Source organism: Terrapene carolina, unplaced genomic scaffold (assembly GCF_002925995.2).
Source record: "Terrapene carolina triunguis isolate 2854851 unplaced genomic scaffold, T_m_triunguis-2.0 Scaffold49, whole genome shotgun sequence".
Taxonomy (NCBI): Eukaryota; Metazoa; Chordata; order Testudines; family Emydidae; genus Terrapene; species Terrapene triunguis.
Genome location: NW_020664400.1, coordinates 4,464,020 through 4,489,579, shown reverse-complemented (window position 1 = coordinate 4,489,579; position 25,560 = coordinate 4,464,020). Strand labels below are relative to the sequence as shown.

At 49.5% G+C, this 25,560-nt stretch overlaps 1 protein-coding gene across 1 annotated transcript in view; it reads right to left on the bottom strand.

Moving 5' to 3' along the window:
• Nucleotides 1-25,560, bottom strand: part of NUDCD3 (NudC domain containing 3) — a 49,747-nt gene that overhangs the window by 9,408 nt on the left and 14,779 nt on the right. Inside the window, exons 2-3 of the mRNA XM_026656811.1 lie at nt 13,457-13,589; nt 5,279-5,422 (exon numbers count right to left, since the gene is read on the bottom strand). Coding sequence (XP_026512596.1) covers nt 5,279-5,422; nt 13,457-13,589 — 277 coding nt within the window. The remainder of the gene's footprint in view (nt 1-5,278; nt 5,423-13,456; nt 13,590-25,560) is intronic.

Genomic DNA, 25,560 nt, shown 5'->3' with positions numbered 1-25,560 from the left:
GATTATACACAGTACCAGGAGTTTGCAAAGGCACTTCACACAGGGTCACACGACAGTCACCGAGAAACTAGAAAGAGGCAGGCTAGCTAGGACAGCGAAGCTGGAGAGACAATAAAATCTGAGCGTAGGTGTTTGGAGAGCACTGGTCCACCTAGCACCCAAGCACTAAAAGACATCAAGAAATGGTAAGAGGTAGAGAATTAGGTTGGGAAATTACAGCCATTGGATTTTGTCCTTCGCTGGACCAAGACTCTAATGTGTTTCACAAACATGCTGGAGGAGAGGATGGAAAATACATTGATCTTTAGTCCGGTCACCTGCAAATTGGACATAATTAAACAAGACACTGCAGTGGTGCTCCTTTTAGGCAGAGAATAAAGGGAGCGTTGAGGAGGATAAATGCAGAGGAAACCAGCATAAGAAACTGGAGGACGAAATGGTTAAACACGTTGACTGTGGCATGGGGGGACAAACTACAGGACAGTGAAACAGAGAGGTGAAACAGAGAGGTGTACAGGAAAGCAGCTAGGATGGGGTGGATGGATTACAAGGAAAATTAACCCCATTAGCCCGGTTTGTATTTACTAATAATCAGGAAAAAATAGGGAAAATAAATGTTGAATAAGACGAGCAGGGGAAGGAGGAGACAGGGTGCAGGACGGGGTGAGGAAGCTGGAACTGAGATGAGGAACAGATGAGAGGCAGGGAGCTGGAAGGTACAGAAAAGGGAGCTGGAGAAGCAGGCGAGGAGACACCCTTGTGTAATCAAAGAGCTGCAGGGCATGGGGAGCACTGCAACCCATGAAAGCTTATGCTCAAATAAATTTGTTAGTCTCTAAGGTGCCACAAGTACTCCTGTTCTTTATACTTACCTGGCGTGCAATTAGAGGGGCATGGCAGGTTCCATGGGCTAAGGGAAAGTACATACCTACAGCCTGGAAAACTGAGATGGGATTGTGGAAGATAAAGGGAGCCTGCACGGGAGAGAGATGAAATCTCTCAAACTAAGATAAAGTGATGGATTTCAACTGAAAAGAAATCAGTCTGAACAGCAGACTGACCCACTCAGTACAGCCAGACCGCTGGGAGCAGAGCGGACATCACCACCCTGAATAGGCAGATGGCCCTAGCCTCAATTATGGTCTGGCTAGAACGGCTGAGACGCTAGAAGCCATCTGAGAGACAGGGTGGGTGAGGTCAGATCTTTTATTGGACCAACTGCTGCTGATGAGAGACATGAACTTTTGAGCTTACCCACCTTGTCTCTCTAATAGCCTGAGACCAACCTTGCTACAACAACGCTGCCTCCATCTAGAAGCCATCTTTCGTACCAATCTTGTCCCTGCTCCCAGTGCCTGCAAGATGGACAGCTTGACAACAGGTAAATGTCTGCTGTGAGCCTGCGTGCGCACAGAAGCAGCTCTGTGCTTGGGGCTCGGCTGATGTGTGCTTATGGTGACCAGACAGCAAGTGTGAAAAATCGGGACGGGGGTGGGGGGTAATAGGAGCCTATATAAGAAAAAGACCCAAAAATCAGGACTGTCCCTATAAAATCGGGACATCTGGTCTCCCTATGTGTGCTCAGCTCAAATAGCATGCTGTGCACCTGTTTGTTTTCTGTGCAGCGGGCAATCGCTCGTCGCTGATCTCAGTAACTCCTAATCCTTTCCCCACAATGATCCCACAGAGAAGGTTGGACTATTGCTGCCAATGCGCCAGCTGCGGGGAACGCTGCAAAGATCCCCCATGAAGAGTCACTCGCCGTGTTATGAGTTTGCTTTGGCTGCTCTCGCTTCCTGTGAGCACGGAGGTGACAGTAAGTTTGGCCAGCACGAACATCTGTGTGAAATAAAACTTCAGAGTGCAATGCCGTGAAGTCATCACCACTGGATTTTAAATGGGCAAGTGCTGCAGAAGGACAAGCTTGTGTTGCTCAACCAATCACAAACCAGAAACAATACCAGGCGGTTTACCTAACCCGTACAGCTCACGTACCAAATGCTCGCAGGGAGCTGTGCGCAAGCAAGAGTTACAACAATTCATTAACAAACAGTCGAATTGCAAACAATGAATGAAGCCAAGGAACCAGCAAACCACTCGTGTCTATTCTGTGAGCAGCAAAGGAGACAGTCCTGCTTGAGAATTATTCACTATTCTCCAATTACCTTCAAGTGTAATTTCATCTACCGCCTCATTGCCCTGCACCCCACACTCCCACCATCAATATGTTAGAAGCCAGCTGGAGATTCTCACAAACCTCCATCGTTTTCACTCACTGATGGCCTGAACCAGCTTGTTCAAGGCAATGAAAGACTCTCGTCGACTCCAACGGGGGCCTTCTCCAGCTCTTGATCTTACTTCACCATCTCGCTGTCCCCTTCCTCCTCCAAATCACTGTTATTTAACAAACACAAGTCCTCTTACTGACCTGGGAACTCCCACGACTAACCTTTGCACAATCTGCAAAGCTCCTACAGAATGTCTTTGTTTCTTGTTTGTTTTCCTTATTCATCTAGTAGGGACCTTATTAAAACCTTTTTTGGAAAATCGAAGTAAACTACATCGCTATTATCTGCTACTTTAACCTTCTCTAAAGAGGTGACAGGTTAGAAGACGTGGTTCTCTCTCACACAGAGGCCATCCAAGAGTTACACAATTCTTTGGTTAGATTTCCAGTTTTCTTAGCACTACCTATCATAGGGTTTTATACAGCTGCCCATCACCATAATCTCAGAGGGCCTTCCACGTAACACCATCCGCAACAGTGCTCTCCCTAGTGGACATCACCGTACTGAGGTGTCTCCTCTGCCCTCCAGCTGGCTGCTTACCATTTTCCATTACCTCCTGGGGGGGCGGGGGGAGGGGAATCCCTCTAGTGACCCAAAACCTGGTGGTGCAATGGAGCACCAATAATCCTCTCCCCCAGATTGCAGGAAGCTATGCAGAGACTCAAGAAAGGGGCACTTGGTCCATTTGTGCAACATTTTCTGCTATTCCTGATGCCAGAGCCGGCCACACTCTGTACATTTCCCCCCCAGAGAGCAGCACAGCCAGGCCCCAAGGAAGGTCACTTGCTCTCCTTGCAGAGAAATTTAACATTGCCACTTGCTACCACTTGAGCAACAAGACTAACTACAACGACATGGTCCCGTCATACAGATTTCTTTATAACTCTGGGGCACTCCTTCCCTGCGCAGCCCCCTCTGTGCCAGAGTCTGAGCCTAGCGGTGGCCACAGACCTTTCTTCCATCTTATTCCTACACCTTAAATGCAACCTGGCCTACTCCCCCCTAGAAGCCTAGGGTCTAAAGACTCACTGGATGCGAGGACATCAATGGCATGAAGTGGCCAGTTCCTTCATTTATCCTTGTAATGGCTCAGCATGTGCGCGAGGATGGGCCACACTGAGGGCATGTGACAGCAGTGGGATGCCTACATTGGAACACCACCATGACTGGCATCGGGGCTTTTTTTGACTAATTTCCGCTACACAGCAGGGGGGACTTAGGAGGACCAGCTGGCCAGATGTGGCTGCAACACTTGTTGGTTCCCAACCACGATGAGAAGCCATGGGAGACCTCCTTCAGTCAGCTGGCCCTGAACTAACGATTACACCCCAGGCGCTGCAGCCAATCAGTATCGGAGACAGCCGGTGCATGCGGAAGTAGGGCACTGATACTAGCCGCTCCAAGTATCCCCATCCAGGCTTTGCTGAGCAGCTTTTTCACCTTGGGCAGATAGGGTCAATAACACCCCACCCACACCACAACTTCTGCTGGATCAAGATCAGCGGTGGGAAAGCAATTTTTTTAAATGGGCATTTACACCCACTTCAGCTTAGGCTCTCCCCAGGCTAACGATGGTTTTCAATGGCCATTGAAAAGGAAAGCTCTTGTCACTCCACACAGGCTAGCCCTGCCAGCAAAGTCACCAGCTCCAGAACAGTCTGCAAGAACCAGTCCTACAAACTATAGCAGGAACAGCAAGGACACTCAACACTGGCTCCCCTGCCCCTATGCCCCCTGCCCCAACCCCCCCTCCTACCTCCCCAGCCCTCCGCCCCCCTCCTGCTCCCAGCCTCCCACCCCCAACCCTCCCTCCTCTCCTATGCCCCAACCAATCAAAAAAGAGGAAATTAATAAAATGTAAACAAACAAATGCAAACCCCTCCTCCAAGTAGAGTTTTGACCCCAGAAAGGAGACATGCCAGAGACTCCATGAAATCCACTACGCACTTGGTTATTGCTATGGATTTTATGGGGAAGGTGCCCATGTATTACAGAGATGGGCAGCGAGATAAAAGCCTAAGCAAGATAGCGCTGACAAAACTACCATGTGGGCAGGGCCTTGGGGATCCTCTTCTGGATGAGGCTGCCGCAGGCTGGGAAGCAAGACCACCGCGGTGATGTTTGGGCACTGACTGCTAGTATGCACTGGAAATGTGATAACAATGTGAAGTCCTCCCCTTAATCAGCTGCCAGTTGGTTAAGTCTGCAGAATTGCCCAGTTACCGCTCTCAAAATAAAGGGGCAGAGCTCAGAGCACCCGGATTAGCAGGGACCACAGCTCCCACCCCTTGTGCCAACTAATGCTCATTTCTAATAAGTATTAATACAACGCCACAACTGTGCACGGCACATCACAGGTTAAGGCAGGGGAGAGACACAGTCCCTGCCACAATGAACTTCTAGTCTAAATAAGATGACACAGGACAGGACGGGGGAGAGACAGAGGGAGGGGAGGGCTGGAAGGAATCACGTGATTCACAGTACAGAGCGGTGGATCACGGACACATGTTTAAGTGGTGATTGGGGTCGGGCAAGACAGGAGCAGAAGGCAGAGGGGAGAGCCAGCAGGATTCAAGGAGGGAGCTGAAGGAGAAGAACGAGGAGCGCTGGGGTTCCAGGCACAGGAAAGGAGAGACGTACCCAAAAAGGTGAGCAGAGCAAGCCGAGCTCAGGGGCAAGAGAGGAGAGACAGTAGAAGCCAGGGCAGAGGGGTGGGGAGTTCGAACGTGCTGTTGGAACAGCCAGTGAAGGGATGTGGTGGGGAGTAGAAGTGTGAGTCATTTGCAGAGGGAGGGAAGAGATCGATTTAGCATTTGGTTGGTAGACCCAAGTCAGGCCCCTTGATTTGGCAAAGGCTGCTACCACCCTGGCTTTGCAGATGGCTGCTTCTTGGTCAAAGGGTAAGGACACACAAAGCCAATGTACGTGTTGCTCCCACTCTCCCGCTGGGTGACTGCGAGAAGGAGGTGCCCAAAAGAGGCCGCTCTTACCAAGATGCATTTCCCTGGTTCCAGACTCCATAGGGAACTCTCCGTGTTGATCTTGTGGGTGAGTCTCCCTTCCACAAGGACACGCTGGCTGCTCCCCTCCAGCACGGCCACGCGAATTGAGCTGCTGCTGAGATCCACCGACACCTGGAAGCACAGAGACAAGGAAATCAAAAGGGACATTCCCTCCTGCTTTCTCCCCTGTGTTTGCTGGGGCGGGGGGGTCGAGTGCACTCATTGGGGATGAGAGAGGAAAGCAATCAGCTCTTTATATAGCACGGAGGCTGGGAATCCTGCCACAGCTTCAGGGAGATGGAAAACCACGTATGTGCAGTCATTTACTCTACTGGGGACTTCTTCATGTGCCCTTTGCTATTGCTGCAGTTTGAGTGCATGCCCCAGCTTTCAGAACAGGGGGAATGAGGAGGGGATTTCTATTCTGCGAAGGATTCCACAGGGTTGAAGTGTCTCTCTCTCTCCCTGAATTCTTCACTCGTGTGCTAAAGACAAGGCATACTTGCTGGGTTGGGGGGGGGGGGGGGGAGAGACAGCTTGGCATGTGCTTTAACGTCGACACCTGCAACTGATGGAGATTCCAGAATCAACCCGGAGAACAGCATGAAAATTGTGATCTTGGGTGGGTCCTATGCCTCCTGCTGCATCCGTGGTAGGGCTTGGAGAGCATGTGGGTCACGTGTGTGGGGGCAGAACATGGCCCGCTGCCCCTGCTACAGCACATATTAGGACAGGGCAGGAAATGGAAGCAAAGAGACAGCGCTGACAGCAAAGTCAAGAAAGGTTTTATTCCTGGCATGCCCTCTACAGGAATGAGGCCAGGTCCCTCACACAGCAGCAATGCTGCCATATGGGAGACCCTGATCAGACCTGCTGTGGAGCGGACATGCTTCTTCCCAAAGGAGGTGGAGGCAACTGCTGGCTTGGTTCATGGAGTGGTGTTACTTTCAGTCTCAGAAGAGACCATCTGTTCTTTCTTCCCCAGCCTCAAGCTGCAGTCACTGAAGAAAGGGATCTGGGGGGAGCCCGGCTCTCCCTCTATAAAAACATATTCAGGAAAGGGAACTGCCCCATCTTTCAAACACTGCCTTAGCACTGAGGCGAGGGGGTTACCGCTAGATATGCCTGAACACTCTCCCAGAGTTTCCCCAGATTTTGCTCTGCAGTTCTCATCTGAAATGTTCTTACATTATCCATTACCTAGGTGATTTCTAGTGACTCAGTGCGGGCAGGAGATAGACTGAAGCTGCTCCAGTCAGGGACTGCACCACAATTGCATTTGATAGATGCCACAGAGATAAAACCAAAAAATGAGCCACTTCTGACAGGTCCCTGTCAAGTTTTGGAGAGGACCTGAGAACACCCAGTGCACACAATGGAGGGGGAAAACAGGGAAAGCAAGAGCCACTAAGCTTAAATACTGCTCAGCCCAGACTGTGCAAGACGGATGTATCTAAAATACCCATGTGTAAGCTGAGTGGAGTCTCTAAATCAAACAAAAGGCCCATTGAGAGGAGCCCAAGGGGAATTCAGGAACAAAGGAACTGGGAAAACTGGCTGGCTCAGGGGACCGGTAACAGCATTAAGTCTCCTGTTTCGATCCAGTCCAGGGCAGACATGACTGGAAGCAAATTTCTATCTGACAGATGTTTGTGGGCCTTTGTGAACTGAGCTGAGGGAATCCACGTCCCACGTAGCCTCTCACAGAGGCCACGCCACGGAGCCAGCTTCCTTTCACACCCCTGGAGATGAGCCCCTCCAAGGCAGGGCGAAGGCCTTCTGGAAGGGGGTTGTGAAGAGAGCCCGGCTGCTGCTCCGTGGACAGAGGGCTTTCAGCCTCAAGGACTCTCAGCCTAGCCCCTTTCGTTCGTAACTCTCAGAGCTGAGGGAAGACAGGAGCTGTCAGAGGTTTAACCACAGGCAGTTTCTAAGCAGAATTAGTGCTGCAGGGTACTGCTCCCACAGCATGGCACAGAATAAGCCGGCAGCCTCCAAAGCGGAGGTCAGTGATTTAGCCACAGTTCAGCAAACAAATGAATCCTTAAACAAGCCTGCAATCTCTTTAGTCTGAGGTGGCTAAAAGAGAAGCCACTTGAGGCTGGATGTACTTCTCCAAGTGACCTCTTAGGAACAACCAGACCGGGCAGTAACAAGGCCAGGATAAGTGTGCCCAGGACCTGAGAAGTTTACAGCAATGTTTCAAAGAAGATCAGCCTCAGGAAGATGCCAGGAGGTGGTGAGCATGCCAAGAAAGCAGTATTATTTTTAATAAAGTCAATGGAGTATGGCTTCTCGTATTTGAAATGACACCTATTAGAGACTATAGGGCAGAGTACAGCCGGGGGGAGAGTTTGCGGAGATTGTGGAGAGACCCAGAGCGGATGGAGAGGCAATCCAAGCTGATCTGTTAAGTGATATGGCACCAGGATTCCCCAGACGGACGTGACTTGCTGTTTCATTGGGGGAGCTCTGGATCTATAAGCACTCATGGGCTAAAGACAAGAGAGACCCTGATACAACACAATTAGGCTCCCAGAATAGGAACATTTATTGGAAATTTCCTCTCTGAGTTACAAGGACACAGATCCATTAACCAATGGGCTCTCAGCCTGAATATACACAGTCAAAACCAGACCTGTCAGTCATTGATATGGGAAGGTTTGGCCAACCACAGCAAAGAATGCACAAGTTGAAACTGTTTCCACAGCACAGGATAATATCCCCTGTGGACTGAAATTTCCAAACAAGCTTATACACACAACAACGAACTTGAGTTCCAACAGCAGAACATACCGTCACGAACTAATCAATGAGCCAAGCAGGCCAAAGAAATACTCTAAACAAGGGAGGGTCGGAGCTGTAGACCTTGGAACTCAGAGAAAGGAAATTTTCAATACATCAGAATAAGTTTTCCTATTCCACTAGTTGCACAGATCCTTTAACGAATGGGATTTTTATAGCAGTACACCTTCAGGGAGGGTTCAGAGCAAACAGAACGACAGGGTTTTAAATTCCTTCTCTACTCCTGGGATGGCACAACGTGGCGCGCCCTCCTACCAAAGGCAGCACCTGCTGAGGCTTAACGTGGTGCATCAGAGGCTGCTACCGCTCTCAGAGAGTAGGCTTGGATGCTGGTTGCTGGACAGAGACACTCTGACTTGTAGGCCTCATGGATGCACCATTTTAACCATCTTGAAACAGCAGATTTTGATACTTTTTCCTTGTAGATGCCAGATGGTAAAGAATAAATAGAGCATTGAACTTGGGACTCCTGCATGCAGTGGATGTAGATCTTGAAGGCTCTAAACCAGCTGTTCTCTTGGGCAAGATGGCTTTGGACAAAGCAGGGAGCACAATTTTCTAGGCTCAATGAGTTAATTTTTGGGATACAGCCCAACTCTGCTCGAAGAACCACACCATCACTGCAGAACGTGCAGTAGCGTTCCTCAGTAGATCAGACCCTTCTGGGCAGAGGTGATGGCTACCAGGGAGGCCACCTTGATGGAAAAGAAATACACGATTACATTCCTGAAGGGCTTGCAGCCCCACCTCCCAGCTATTTCAGTGCTTAGCCAAAACCAGCCCCTGGATTCAGAGCAGCTGCTAAACTGCAGCCAGGCAAGACTGAAGCGATGTTGGTGGGAAGAAGTTGTGGTTTTAAGATTTCCCCCACTGTTGAGCGCATCAGCCCTTCAGATTAAGCTGGCCTGGAGCCTCGGGGCCCTTTTTAGCTCCTCTGGGCTCATGGATGTCCAAGTAGCTGCAGAAATGCCACTCCTGCACCTGCGATGGGCCAGATGATCGTGCCCCATCCAAACACGCACACTCTTGGCCACAAGGACTCATGCATTTGGAGACTTCTAGGCTTGATGATTTCAATTCATATCCAGAACGAAGCCACAGGGCCTGAGGAAGCTCCAATGAACACAAAACACAGCAACCAGTCTGCTTAGCAATTCAGGTCACCGTGATCTCATCACCTCCCGGCTCCACTCTCTGCAGTTGCGCCCCATTAAATATAGAGAGCGATTCAAGGTCTCTGTCCCTGATGCTCAAAGTCCCCCATTGGATTGCCCTAGCTGCCTCTCCCCCCCTGCCCCCACCACAACTTCCCATGACAACTCCATTCCACTGGAGTCACGGAAGATGGGACGCAAGGGTGCAGGAGACAGAACTTTCACCGGAGCCGTGCCTAGACTATTAAACCAACTCCCACAAGAGAGCAGAATGACTGTGGGCCTTGCTGAGTTCAGAACTCAGCTCTTCCATGTCGCTTTCAGCCCCAATAATTTCTTCACACACAAATACACCCACACACACCCACACCAAGCAAGCAAGCAAACAAAAAACCTATGAACTAATCCAGCTATTTCTCCTACAGGCTGGGAAGGAAGAAAGATTTGTCGTTGTTATTTTTACGTTCAAGTTCTGGGGAGGCACTCATACTAATGTGATGGGAAGGGAGGGGAGGGGGGCTACACTCAATCAGAGTTCACGGTGAGAGAGAGGAACCTCTACCCTCCCAGTCTCCAGCTGCTGCTCCTCCAGGGACAGTCCAGGGACAGCTACATTTAAGCTTGCCTGAGCCAAAATGCCATAGCAACCGTCCTAAATCAAAAGTTAATCATGTTTAAAATGAGATTTTAAATCATCTTTGGTGCTGGGCACTAGTTCACAGCCAAGAAAGCCCAGTGAAGTGCATTTTAATCTCACTTTACTTCAGCTTTTTTGCTACCAAGTAGGAAAAGAGTAAGCTTATTTGTAGAACATGGGTGAACACTTCCAGTTTGCAAGATGCCGTCATTCACAAATCCTATGTCCATTTACTTACAAATTTGGTAGAAAAATTATACTTTGACCCCTGACCTAGCCTATCAATTTTGATGGAGATACGGACGTTTTTGTGGATTTTAGAGTGGGTCAAGATCTGGTTTAAATGAAAACTCAGCTGCAACCTTAGCTATGTAGTTGCTTCCATGACACTGGATAGATGAAAGAGAGGGTGACATTACCATGTGTGTGAACCGCTTCACTACAGCCGTCGTCTGACAAGGGGAGTGCATGCTAGAAACCCACGACTGATGATTCAGATGTTACTGTCACCTCTGAACAGCTGGGGTCAGCCACAGCTTAGCTCACAGCCACACAGCTCGCAGACTGGTGGCCTCACTCCAATCCTCCCAGGGCCTTTGCCCACAGCAGGGAATGTGGCGGTGCTGCAGGTTAGAAAGATCTGCAGTTTCTGTGCCGGGGGATCAGGACTGGATGAAAAGACACAAATGGTGTCACTTCCTGTTTCCCTCCCCCAGCCAACCCCTTCTTAACCCTGCCTATCCCCAGGACACCCCTTCCTGCAGCAGAGGGCCATGCCTGTGGTCACACACATGCCACCTGGCCAATGTTATTAGAGAGGAGAAACGTGAAATCGTAGGGCTGTGCAGCAGCCCAGCCAGGCATATTCTCCCGTGCAGAAGTAAGAACTCCTTCCTCCCATCTAAACCTCGGCACGGTGCTGTGGGAAATCTTGTAGAGCAGCTACCTGCATGAGTACAACTCCATTCAGGCCCGAGTGCCGTAAACTATATCCTCTTTAGAAAGCGTCAGAACACTTGGAAACATTCATTCAGATTCAACCCCTCCGTGGGGTAGATGAGGGCGAAAACAGAGATTACTTGACCCACCACTGAAACGCAGCCACTTCTGTGGTGGGCCAGGCCAGCTGTTTAACAGCATGCGGCATCACTACACAATTGTGTAGGACAATAAATGAAGAGAGCTCAAATCCAGTTGAACTTGCAGGGGTGTTTGGAGAGGAAGAAGAGGAGGTGGAATCTGGACAAGACGCTTACACGTTGACCCTTGCAATAAATGCCTTGAGAACGTTAAGGAACACCAGTCACTGGGAGCTCAATTTTACATCTCATTTAAAAGACAGCACCTTCAGCCACACAGCAGCTCCTGCATTGTGCTGGGGAATTGACTCAGAACCAGCTTACAGGGGAGACTACCCCTAACAAGTCACCAACACCACTCTTACAGATCCTAGGTAGTCTCCCATCCACCTTCGTTTGTGAGATCTGAAGAGAACGTGGCACAAGCCGGGAGCATCTGTGAGCAGGTCGCGTTGGGCTTTCCTAATCACAATCTAGCCAACCAGCTCTGGGAGAGACAGACCATCTTTAAGCCAGTTCAGTTTCCTGATTACCAAGATTAGTCTCTGCAGTGGAATCGGGCTGACATCTGGCAAATGTATTTGCATGCAGGGAAAAGAGAAGTAATGTAAACTGAGCTAAAAAATAACATGAAGTGACTACATCAGCCATCAAACTCTGCTGCCAGGGACAGCAGGGTCACCCCCAAGGTCATGCTGGGATGCTCATTAAAAGGAAAGGAGGGAAAAAGAAAAGAACGACAAGCCAGAGGTTTCTTTCTGCCCCTCTTTCTTCTAAGCAGAGTGAACACTAACCCGTTCCTCTCTCTCTCTCCTGTCCCTTCTCTAGTTGCTAGCGGCCTTCAGCTCATGATGCAAAAGGGGGTTGGAGGATCCAGCACCATCAGAATGAAGGGTGGCTCTGCAGTGCACCCATGCAGTACCAGAGTGCAGGACCTCCCACGCGAGGACCCTGCTCCTTCAAGCTGGCACCATATGCAGACAGCACTGTGCTTTCAAGTCAGGCCCAGAACTTCACTGGCCTGAAGGCTGTTCCCGAAGAGGAAAAGCCCCTCACTGCAAAACAAGGTAGAAGCAGGTGTTGTTTTCTCAGACCTAGCAAGAAATAGTTCTGTTTCATTTTATAGACCCTATAGAAAAAGGGTGTCTTGGGCGCCCCCTGCTGGCCCCGCAGCAGCAAACTACATTCTGCCTACGTCTGTGCTGCCACTGTCAATTATGTTGATGCACAAACAAAGCTATTTCGGATACAGAGCTATGTAGGTTGAAGTTGGTGAACAAAACCGACTGTGCTCATTTCAGCTGCCCTGAAAACAGAGGGGAAGGGGGAAAAAAAAAAACATATTTCCCAAATGGAAAAATACAAAGTCGGTGGGGGCCTCTTTAAAGGCTTCTAGGACAACGGAAAGTAAAAATAAACCTCTGGCTCGAACAGCCAGTCTGTCTGTGTACCCCTCCCTGAACCCACCCCCACCAATAAGATCACAGAGTGGGAACAAACCAAAGAGGGTTGTAATTTACATTAGCTACCCCAAACCCACTGTCCAGCCCAGCAATGAGATGCTCACAGGGCAGGAAGTGTGGAGGAGGAAGGGCAGCTACAGCTACCTGTAGATTTTCCTGCAGGTCACTTGCCAATGGGTCTCTGCCAGGTTAAAAAAACACCCTCCATCCATCCACCTGACAATATTGTCAGATCAACTCACATTCAAAAAGGCAGGGCTTCCCCACAAGCGCTAAGCGAGCAGGGAGAACAGAGGCGGGGGATCGGATCGTCAAAGGGATCTGCCTCATTCACTAAACCCAGCTCCCATTCCCTTGTGAGTCCAAGGAAACCAGTCTGGGGTGAAATGAAGCAGGCCACTCTGCCGCATGCCTCAGCTGTAGTCACATGAGCTGCACTTGTTTGAATCCACCCTGCAGGCAGCTCTCTTACAGCAGCACAAAATAAAGCTACAGAGCAGCGAGCCACGGGGCAGTCTGAGAGAAACAGGGACCTCGTGCGGGACGACCTGGCCTTTAATTACACCAGTTTGGATAACGTGTTTCCTTAGGAAGCCTCAGCTTGGAGGCAAGGTCTGGGTTTCAGTGTGTGTGTGTATATAAAGTAGCCACTCAGAGCCAGCATCTGGGTTTCAAGCGAGGGGGAGTGGAGAAGAAAGAGGAAATATGTCATTGTATTCCTCCCAGGAAGCTGAGGCAGCGTCTGGGGTCTGCAGGGGTAGGGTGCGCTGATCAAGCCAGGGGATCAGCGTCTGCACAGGCCACGCATGCCTGCATGAGAGGAGGCAGCTGCATTCTGCTGCACTGAAAGGGAATCAGGCATGGCCTTCAGTGGGCAAGTTTGGGGCACCCCTAGCATGCGCACGCCTGCTCCATCACAGTTCAGCATCGCTTTGCAGGCAATTAGAGCTGCTAAGAAGCAACACACTGGCAGGCTGGGGCGATGGGGAGCTCGTCACCCGTCACAGGCTGACAGCACGGGTGCTCATTACCTGCCTGCCTTTCACAATGTGCTTGGGCACCGGCACTTTAATCTCCAGGTCGCTGTAGTCTTGGGACCAGGCGTAGTTCTCTCGCACGGCTCCATTGTAACTGTCAGGGTTGGTCTGGAACTGCTCCTGCCTCCTGAGGGGAAAGAGCGAGATGGCAGGTGTCAAGTGGCTCGGCACGCGGCGAGCAGGAAACACCAGGACACGCTGGGCGAGGCAGATGGAGAGTGCTGGGCCTGTAATCGGCTACCTGGAGGCAGAGCAAGGAGCACCGAAGAGCAACTTGACAGGCACTCTGCTGCCCACTCCCTGGGACCTCTCTTCGCTGGGGACACCTGCTAAGGGAACAGGTTTGAAACAGCTCCAGGCTCCCACAGGTCTTCCCCAGCCCCAGGACACCTTGTGCGGAGAGAGGGGTGTCACCTGCCTTGCCAGTTTGCTGCTTATTAATGGCCCAGGTAGACTCAATGTCTCTAATACCGGTGCCTTTCCCCACTTGTGTTTGCAGCAGAAACTCCCATGGCCAACCTAGGAAGGAATGACTGTAAATGTGCAAAGGGATCAGCACGCAATGCGTCCAGGCCCCTCTGTCTCCAACCTCCATGCAGCCGCCAGACAAAGACTATTACCAGCCAAGGCATGTCTAGCCTGACCCAGTGACCTCAGCACACGTGGGAACATGACAACCCGATGAGGAGAGAGGAACTGGTGAACGGAGGCAAACTGGGATTTTTCTAAGGAATATTCAGATTTCCTTTGGCTACTTACAAGGTGCTGAACTGGACGAAGCCAGCGACAAGGGAGACACCACAATGGTGGACACAGGCTGCTGTCCTTTAGCATAGCCTTCCTGACCTGCTGCCACTCTACGGAGTGGTACAGAAGAAGCCACCATGTCCACACAGCCTATCTGCCTGCCCTGGCCAGACCAGAGAGAGGTGCTCACAGAGGTAGCTGGCGAGAAGGAAGTAGACTGGGCAGTATGAGAACAGCTGGAAAGAGAAGGTGGGCTATAGCCAATGCGTAGCTGATGGGGGCTACAGCTAGAACCCCTCCCCCAAAACATGACTACAGTATCGCCCCTTTAAACATTTCTCCTCTGTGTTACTCAAAGGGGAACTTCAAAATAAAAGGGAAGAATGAGGGAAGCCCACCCAGAATCTAGTGCAGAGACCCCATGCACCAGCTTTGACTAACTTTTTAAACATTCTTTGTTGGTATCCCTGGGCTCAGTGAAGATATCCCAGAATGCTTCACTCTGACATAATTAATGCCATAGATTGCAAAAAAGGCACCTGGTATTTGCGGTCTTGCGTTCCGAGATCATTTTGCTGAGCCAGGAAGTACCAGGAGGAGAATTCCACAGAGGGAGAAAGAGGATTTTTAAAATTAATGGAATCTGGGTTACCTGATTCCCCCCAGTCCACCCCCAAGCCTGGTTAGACAGACAGGAGCTTCGGAATCAAAATCTGGACTACACTCAGGTCTTATTTTTCTTTTGCATTCACCTTAAAAAAAAACCCAAACAAAGAAACAAAAAAACCCACCCTAAAGCTAACTGCCATATGAGGAAATTAGTGTTTAGGAAACAAACATTAAGTGCCTTGACTCTGATGGGTTTCTAATATAGAGATGACGGCAAGATTTGCCTAGTAAGATGCTTGAAGAGTTGTCATAGCCTGAGCTAACAGTTTTGTTGTGTGGTGGTTTTTTTAAGAACTGGTGCAGTAGAGGAGCATTTTGGGACCTGTAGCTCAGGATTACCTGTCTAAATGGACACCGGTACATTGAAAAAATTCCTACTGACAATTTAAACGATTCAAGAGTGTGAGGAGCCCCTTTTAAACAATGCGGAAACAATTATTTACCTCAATTCCTTTATAAAACGTTGATTTGCAAAAGGTGTTTTCTGCTCCCCTGTGATATTTGCAAGGGTCTATCCAGCAGGGAAGAGTGGCAGCACCAAATATGCTTGAACACACCCTCTCCTTCCTCTCTGGGCACAGGCCTGTTTGCCGACTTCTCCGTTTCAGTTTTGCAGCTGTTATTACCGGTAAACACCCTTTTGCAAGGTGTGAGGGGCACAGTATGTATGCACACAAGCCCTCTATCCCAGTCAAAAGCAGAGCAGGCATGGGACTGGCCACACAGCGGTGAGATCAGCTAGTGCATAAGACAGGACGCGTAACTGACCAACAAAACAGTGAAAGTAACTCCACACAAAACAGTTGCCAGTGCATAAGGGGAATACACTAAAGAAAAAACAAACAATTGTTTTCATAGCTATAGGAATCTTATGGGGTATTTATAACAGTAATCCATAGAATTTTCAGCGGGAAATGAGATTCCTAACTTGTAAATGTCCCTTTAAATCACTGTCAGATAAAATCGCTTTCTTTTTAATCTCACAGGAAGGGTTTGTTTTTTTTAAAAATCGTTTCTAAACATAGCTGCAGCGCTAACAAAAGTCTGAGTTATTTTAAAATGTTTTGACACGTACCTAGTCTTCGATCTTGATTAATATAAACAAGGGCTGCAGTGAGTTATGTAACAGGTAATGTAACGGGCCCACAAGACGGCCCACCCAAGGGACCTATCCCCCATGCAAGCACCCACGCACTGCTAGGCCTTCAACCAACCAAGTGTGGGTGGTTTCCAGCAGAACTGCATGCTGAAGATTATATAAGAGACACAGATTTTAATTAAATTAGGCTTTTTTTTTTTTTAAAAGAGTTCAAGGAGTAAAAATAAGATGTCACCAGTCTTATTAAAGCAGTGGTTTTGAAACCACTTGCTGAAATTAACCAATGAGAGCACCAGGTGCAAGGGGCGCACACAAGGCAGCAGCTGCGGGGTCTGAGCTCTGCAAGCTCAGTTGCTTGTTGGAATGTCCTGTCCCTGTGGAAATGGACCAGAGCAGAGATTTAAGGAGGGTATTGAAACACTTTGACAAAGTTTGATTTGCCTGGTGTTCGCCCATTGGGCCTCCATTTCCATGGAGACGGGGTTGGCATGGCAGCAGAGAACCAGCGTTCTTGCTGGTTGGTTCCAGCTGCCAGCTTCCAAAACCGCCTACAGATTTCAGGAACCGAAAGCACTGGGGGACAAATAGAAAATGAAAGCGTAGGGGAAGATTTCAGACGCCCCACAACACCCTCGCCCACGACCGGCAGAGTCATCTTGGGAGGGCAAACTGGCTAATGATTTCCAAGCCACGTGATCACTTCAGATACCTGCACAGCGTGAATAAAACAAAAAATCAATTCCAACTCAGGGTCCTGGTGTCAGCAGCAGCTACCGCTACAGACGAGACTCTGGACTGTCATGTTGCCATGCAAGGAGAATGCCTCAATAGAACTGTCTGAAAAAGCACTTTATGGTTACCCCACACACCCACATGCTTCATGGGGAGAGGAAGGATGGTCAAGTGGTTAGGATGCTAGCTTGGGCTGTTGGAGAGCCAGATTCAATTCCTCTGCTCTGCCACAGACTTCCTGTGAGACCTTGGGCAAGTCACTTAGCCTCTCTGGGCCTCAGGTCTCCATCTGCATTAAAGATCACGAGGGGTTCAGATACTACGTCAATGGGTGGTTATAGAAGTAGCTGAGGTATATAGAGAGACCCATGTTTCTCACCCACCCATGAGGGAAGAGAGCTAGTGTGCTGCATAAGGGTTACTGAAAACAGCGGTGGTTATTCATCAAATAAATCCCTTTTGTAATAAGTCACCAATCTGTGGGGTGATCCCCCATATCCAGAGTCAGGCTCTGCATTACCCAAATCAATTCCTCCATTCTCAATGCTTTTTTATAAAGGGAGGGAATCGCATTTGGCCCTCTGAAGTATAAAGGCAGCCCGGCGGTGGTAGGGGGAGGAGGGCTAAGGGGTTTAAAAAAAAGTAGGGGTCCTGCTTGCTTGTTTCCAGCAGAAATAATCAGGTCTCAATTTATCTGGCTTTGCTGAAGGGCGAGCGCTGGAGAGCTAGTGGAATGAGGACATTACAAGAGCTATTGAGAAAGGGTCAGGCAATTTCAAATTCAGAGAGGGTCTTTTTGGTTAGTGCCTATTTAACTCAAACCCTTAACAAACAGCGGGGAGAAAAAGCTCTCTGTGAAACATGCAACACCTCCACTCCAACTAAGGGCTGAGAAAGCTGCTGCTCCAGTTCTCTGGCCCTCCACAGAGTCATCCTACAAAAACAGGAAAGACAATTTGATGTGCCTGATATTTCTAAAATAAAAGCAGAAAAGCAAACAAACATTCCAGGTTTCCGTTATCCATCAGAAAAAAGCCAAAGGCGGCACACCTTTTTCACCTTAATTCCATATGGCTGTGTAGGTAATGGGACCACAGTCCTGTTTCATTCTAATCAGCTTTCCCCCTTCAGCCTCTCAGGGTATCTACTTGGGGACTCAAGTAGCTCATAAAACACAATTGTATTATTGTCATTTAAATAACATACACCAAAGAGGGCGACATCAGAAAGGTGGGTCATCAGGAGAATTACTGGATCAATGTCTGGGGCTTCCTACCAGCTAGCAAAAGGCAGGCTGGGATTTTTATTTCACAAACTGAAGCTGGGGGAATAGCTATTCATGACTGTATTGTAGGTGAGTTTACAGGCCTCTCCTGGGTCACAAAGCTCGCATCTCATTTTAATCTACAAGCAGGGGCTTCAGAATGACTTCCCTCTAGGAAATCTCCAGCCGCTCCATTTCTCTTTCCACTTAGCACGTTCTGTTTCCGCACCCCAACCTGCATGACAAGGCGGTTTGCTTTTTAAAGGGCTGCTCTGCATTTCTAATTGCAGCAGCCACTTTGCAAGGCAGATGAGAAGGAGAGTGCTCAGAGGTCACCCTCCTGCGGCAAAGGTCAGTCTTAACAAGGGCTTGCGAGGCCTGGAGAGAACAGGCTGTCGCACTCCCAGACTGACACCAGTGCGTCTCTGCTGGGAAAACTGGGCAAACAAGCTGAAGCTCATCAAAACGCAGCTACTGTGCTGGAGCCGAACGGCCCTGAGGAAGGAAGTCATCTTGACACGTAGTGCTCACCTAGGGCTGGCTGGAGCACACTTTCGCAGCCCAGCCATGAGTTGGGCCTCACAACAGCCTTGGGAAGTAAACCAGTATTACCCACTATTTACAGATGGGGAAACTGAGGCAGGGTGACTTGCCCAAAGCCCCTCCCATTCCTGCGTTCATGCCACCAAGCCATGCTGCCTCCTAGAGAGACTCACATAACAGGGATGCTACAGACTGAGGTAATGCAAAGAATGGCCATTTCCTTCCCCTGCTCTCATCTCACCCAGCAACAGGGCAAGTGGAAGTTAGCAGCAATCCTGTCCCAAGCCTTCTCAGCAAGGCTGCAACACAGGTAGCGTTAGGAAGAACAGAGTTCCATCATCGGTGTCTAATTACTTCTCCAAACTAGGTAATGCTTTGTCTTTCCGCAGAATCTTTCAGCCTCAAAATGCAGGTAAGAGATCTGTGAACCCACTTCTGGGGTGGAGTAGGGCGGCTGTCTCTAAAGGCACAGCAACAGTGCACAGAATTTGGGCCAGGACATTAAAAATGGGTGATTTGGAGAGGCAGGATGGAACTACACAAGTAGAAACTTACCAAGGCAGTAGGGTTAACACCCTAACCTTGTGCAGGAGTAACAGGGGATCTTTAATGAAAGAAGTGGTCAGGACCTCAGTTTTGAACACAGCTCCTGCTAACATCACAGGAGGGCATTGGGTTCAGTACTGACCCAGAAGAAACGGCACCATTCACTGACTCACCAACATCATTTCGTGCAGCAACCTGGGTTTCCCACAAAGGCCTCCCGTCCAAACACCACCCTGGTCTGGCCCTGCTTGGCTTATATGATCCTTTGTGTTAGCAGCATAAGGTAACTGGCTAGAGCTTCTTAGCTGGAGTGGGAAGATAAGCTAGAAAACAGCTGATCCCCTCTCCTCAGAAATACTGGGATGGCTGCATCATTTCAAAGTGACCAGGGCACAGAGGACTCAAGGCAGCTTCTTCCATTATTGCCTCCTGCCAGGATGAGACTTGGACGTGCTCATGGGAAGACAGCCCTGATGGTCAAACATGCTGCTAGTCTTGCTTCAACAGGGCCATCAAGTAGCACCAGCCCCACCTCCAGAGAGAGCCTTTCCTGCCATCACACAGCGAAAACAACAGTCCCTCCCACTGATTATCTCCCAGGGGACAGGGTAGTCATGGAGCCAGCTCAGGAACATCTGCAGTTGGTCTCCAGGCAGAAGACTGGCAATGACTACCACCCCCTGCTGTGCTGGTCAGTGCACTAGGGCACAGGAACACTAGCAATGGCTGGCAGCAGATGGCGGTGGGGTTGAGGAGAGGGAGGGTGAAAAAGCATCAGCTTTAAAATAAAGGGTTTGGTATTGATTGCACTTGGCTGCCTGGTGGTGGGGATGGTGTGGGTGGGTCTGTGTGTTCTGTCTTGCTCTATTTTTGCTCGCAATGTGTCATTTTGGGGGAGGTGAAACCTTTAACAATGCACCGCCGAGAAGCAGCAAATCTGTTTTTCTTTCCTATGGACTGCAACACACGTCTATGCTGTCATTAATACCAATGCCTAGACCCACTCCCACCTAGACCTGGAGGTCAACTGACCATCCAACTGCAAGTCCTGGCAGGAAAAAAGGGAGGAGACTGTTACTTACCTGTAACTGTTGTTCTTTAGACTTGTGGCTCTCAATCTTTCCAGACGACTGTCCCCCTTTCAGGAGCCTGATTTGTCTTGTGTACCCCCAAGTGTCACCTCACTTAAAAACGACTTGCTTACAAAATCAGCCATAAAAATACAAAAGTGTCCCAGGCACACTATTACTGACAAATTGTTTACTTTCTCATTGTTACCATATAATTATAAAATTAATCAATTGGAATATAAATACTGTACTGCCATTTCAGCGTATGATATATAGAGCAGTATAAACAAGTCACTGTTTGTATGAAATTTGAGTTTGTAGTGACATTGCAAGTGCTTTTTATGTAGCCTGTTGTAAAATAGGCTACATACAAATATCTAGATGAGTTGATGTACCCCCCTGGAACATCTCTGCATACCACCAGAGGTACATGTACCCCTGCTTGAGAACCACTGCTCTAGAGATCTAGTCAAAACAGGGTCCAGACTCTGCCCAGGCCTTAGACAGGAATTCCAGGCTCAAAGGGCAGGCTTCGTGCCAGTCCCTGCTGTGGAATGCAAGCCCAGCAGCTCCTCCTAGAGCAGACAGTGAAGTTACTGCCACACATAGAAAGTGATGGAATGAACCCTCAGCTCTGTAAGGAGTGGGAAGTCATCCCACAACAATCACAGAAAAGGAATTTTCTTCTCGATAGACTCCCATCTCAACAGATCCTCCACTCTTGGGGACAAAAGCTCCAGGAACGGCTCTATGAAACTATACAATCATAGAAAGGTCATCTGGTCCACCCCCTCACATCTGGTCCATCCCCTTAATTATACCTAGACTGTCCCTGATGGGTGTTCATCTAACCTTCACTGACAGGGATTCGGCAACCTTCCTTGTTAAGCACTGGCACAGGTTACTGGTTAATGGAGAGGCATCAGATAGGTCAGTTTGGGCCTCTCCTGGCAGATTTCGGACACCTGCTTACAAACACCAGACTTCTCACTCTCTACCCTCTCAGGAGTCAGCCTGACAGGGACACCACGCTGGGATGGAGAAAGATGCTCTCGTTCGGTGTGCTAAGACATGGACAGCCCTGATCAGGTCAGTTCCACTACCCTTTGGAGTGTCAAGAACCACACCTATGCTGGCCAAGAGAAGCCCATCGGGATTGTGGCTCTTCTGCCTCTCCTGCGACGTGTGAGGAACTTTCCTAGCAGAGGTAATAGAGAAAAGGCTGAAAGAGCCTGAGCTTAGAGCAGATCACTGGTTTGTCGTCAACATTAAGTGCATTTAGTCTTGATCAACCAATTCTAGCTTACGCTATGTTCGGTCACTTGGCTTTCTCCAACGGTTTCCTCTGATGAAATTTCTGATTGTCCTTAGTCAAAAGGTGGGAAAAATCTGTTGAGTCCTTTCAGGAACATGGAGGGGGCATTACAATTTTCACCCCCTATGAATACTTTGCCATCAACAGTAAGTTTCATAACAGGCCCCCATCTTACTTTACAATCAATGACTTAAGCCTCACCATTATATGGGACTATTCCTATGGTACAGATAAGGAAACAGACAGAGGGGAAGTGTACTCCCCCAGGTCACACAACAAGTGTGTGGCGGAGGCAGGGGGATCTGGGGGGGATGCTAGTCCTGTGCCCTAAGCACTAGCCTGTGCCCTTTTTGACAAGTGAAGCTTTTCTCAAGCTCAAGAGCCTTGCTAAACACAAAACAATTTCATTAGACAACACTGAAGTAACAAGCTAGTAGGAAGATGATGTCTGATGCATCCATACGCCTTAACCACATAAGGATGCAGCAAGTATGGCATTCCTCAGAGATGCACTATGCGCAAACAGACCAGCATTTATTTCAATGATTAGACAGTCAAATAAAGGCCGCTTCTCCCTGACAGCGGCCTAGAGCGAGAGGCGTCCATCAAAGTAATTAATTGTGAGTTCACAAACACTGAATTGTGACAAGGGGATGAATCAGGGAGGAGGTGGCAGATTTTATAAGAGATGCTTCAGCTGGCACATGAGCATTTTGGCAGGCAGCAGGCCTGGAGTGCATCAAGCGCAGGATAATTGTACTTCCTGAGGTGCTTTGCAGCACGCCAGGGTTCGAGAACCCGTGCAATGAGCTGGGCTTGCCGTTCTGTCATGTTTTCGGACCAGGGCCTATGTTTTCATGTGATAACTGCCGGCCCTGCCTCAGCCACCATTGGTCGTGCCAGCTAGCACTTGCCTCGACCAGCATTTGGAAACGCAGTCAACCGCTCTCCTTGCACCAGCAGCTTCTCACCAGGACTGACGCCTCCCCACAACAAAGCCCCAGAACAGCAAAAGGATGCTCTGGCTAGCTACTCCCACCAGGGAAGGCGAGGGATTGAGGAAAGGCACCAGTCTAATCATTCTTGCGCATGAAGGTAGAGGGAGATGGGGCATCACTTCAGCCCAATGAGCTAATGCTGTGTAACCCCTTGTGCCATTGTCCTTCTCAGATGCTAGCTGATGCCAGTTAGACCCTAGCATCATTTAATAGCCATCATCACCTGGCTCAAGCAAGGCACTTGGCAGCCAAACAAGTGGCAAAGGCAGCAGACCCAGACAATGGATTAGGGGAGCATTAAATAAAATCAGCTCGTTTAAAGCCTTTGCAAATAACATTGCTCTGCTCCCATTAGCTAGGGGCTGTCAGGGAATTGAGCTGTTACTAGAACTAAATGATGTTGCAGTTTTTAATGGCAGGAGAACAGTCCTGTTATTTATAAAGCTTCTGGATGATCCAATTTGATCCTCCCCAGCAGCCCTCTCCTGAATGCAAACGCTCCCTCCGCTGCGGCCCTGGCCTGACCTGCGGAGGTGGCAGCCAACTATTGGCCGGCAAGTCAGACACTTACCAGTGCCGATTCCAGATGCCAGCCAACCTGGGCATCCATCACAGAGCTGGCAAGTCCAGCGGCCTCTCCGTAAATGTCAATGAGTCCAATTGTTTTCGTTTCAGGCAGGACTGGAGCTTGTTATGCTCAGCCACGCTCTGGCATTTCGGCACTTCTCCTTTGCAGCGTCTTTCCGAACAAGCGTTTGGACTGAGAAGCTTTTCTAAAGGCCCTGGACTACATCTGCTGAGCGACGCAGAAACACAAGCAGCCCCAGTCCCCTAAGTACTAATACGGCTAGACCATCTACTGAACACAGGTTACCTGACTGGAATTAACTCAGGGAGAGGCAAGGTGACAGAACCCACCAGGGCATAGGTGGATGCAGATGCAAGGAGTCCTTTGCATTCACAATCCAACTGCCGCTTATGTGTCCACCTCTGAGTAGCAGCCAGGACGGCAGTGCAGCCTTTCCCCTGGACGCCATGGCACAGTTAAGTGCTCTGGCTTCTCGCGTGCCCTCCAACAGCCCGAGACCAACTCTGCAGCCTCACCTTCCCCAGGCCAGCTGAAACCTCCCCTCTAGGAAGCAGTCGAACTGCTGGGGGACGGGCTAAAGGCCTGGAAGAACAGCAGAAGTAAGGGGGCAGCATGCACAGGAGGGATTCTGAGTCAGGCTTTGCTCTTGCGATTCCTTCGCATGCCACTCACTGCGCTCAGGAGAGGTGGTGTTTTCAACAGGAAGTCTGATTTCTGTCCCAAAGGAAATACTTCTAAAAACTTGGCCAAACCACCTTTGGGACTTAACCCCAAAGCAACCCCTTACCTGAACTGACTGGCCAGCTCTGTGCTCCAGAGCAGGGGTTCCCAACCTTCTTACTAAGGCACTCTGGCTGTTTGGGGACCCACCATTACCTCTACTCTCCCCTCCCCACCCCAGCCCTCTAGCCAGTTGCTCCCCTTCCCTGCTCCCTTCCGCAGCCCCAGCTAGGCCACAGCCCCGCTGCGATTGCCATCGGGCTGCTAACTGTCCACTAGCTGCTGGCTCCAAACACTTTCTCCAGGCTGCTCCTGCTGCCCAGATCTGGCTCCCCACTCTGCTCAGTGGCAGATTAGCCACTGGGCCAATGGGGTCCATGACCAGTGGCCATGGCCAACTGGGGTGCCCCTACGCCCCACCCACCCAGCGCTCCCGCCGGGGAGCGGGCTTGGGGGCTTGCCCCGCCCCACGCACCCAGCGCTCCTGCTGGGGAGCGGGCTTGGGGGCTTGCCCCGCTCCCCAGCAGGAACGCCAGGCGGGCAGAGCAGGGCAAGGCCCCGCACCCCGACCCCGTTTCCCTGGCAGGAGCACCAGGGGGTGAGGGTGGGAGGAACTGCAGGTGAAAGGATTAGGGAGAGCCTCCCACTTACTCTGGCCCAGGGCCCCACAAATCCCTAATCCACCTCTGACTCTGCTGCATGCTGCCCAAGGGGGGTGACAGCAGGATCTATGCTGCTGCCTGGAGGAAGCAGCCGGAGCTAGAGAGCGAACAGCCTGGTCACTCAATTACAGACCTCAAAGTCACAATACTCCAACAAAAAAACTTCCAAACCCGACTCCAACGAGAAACTGCAGAATTGGAATTAATTTGCAAACTGGACACCATTAAATTAGGCTTGAATAAAGACTGGGAGTGGATGGGTCATTACACAACGTAAAACCTATTTCCCTATGCTAATTTTTTCCCCTACTGTTACTCACACCTTCTTGTCAACGGCTGGAAATGGGCCGTCCTGATTATCATTACAAAAGTTTTTTTCTCCTGCTGATAATAGCCCACCTTAATTGATTAGTCTTGTTATAGTTGGTATGGCAACACTCATTTTTTCATGTTCTGTGTATATATAATCTTCCTATTGTATTTTCCACTGCATGCATCCAATGAAGTGGGTTTTAGCCCATGAAAGCTTATGCCCAAATAAATGTGTTAGTCTCTAAGGTGCCACAAGTACTCCTCGTTCTTTTTGCTGATACAGATGAACACGGCTACCACTCTGAAACCAGCCTGTCCCTGCCTCTGCCACCCAGACCCCACTCCGCACACTGCTGCCTGCCACCCAGGGGAAGTGAGAGCATAGGAGCACATGGGATCAACTGGTGGGTTGGGAGTCAGGAGCTATCATTTGGGAAATGCGGTTCTAAAGGGGGCCTTGTACCAGAAGATCCCAGCACAGAGGTAGCTGATCTGCCACTGTTCAAGCCACTCAGATCACTTCCACATGCAAGTCACCTCTGTGACGTTGTGCAGTCTATATGGTTTTATAAAAACATGATAAGTGAACATAATGTAACTGGGATAGTTTTATAAAAATTTGATAATAAGTGACTATAATGCAAATGGGATATGCTTCGTGCAAAAGGTCTCTTGTAAGGTATCATTACAAAGCTCATAATCTACTGAGTGTGATCATCTGATTTGTATAAAAGTACCACTCTTGTATCTAAAACTAGAAATATAAAATGTAACTCTGAGGGCCTATTGTAATTATGTAAAGTGTGGGCCATTAATGATGGTTTGGAATCTT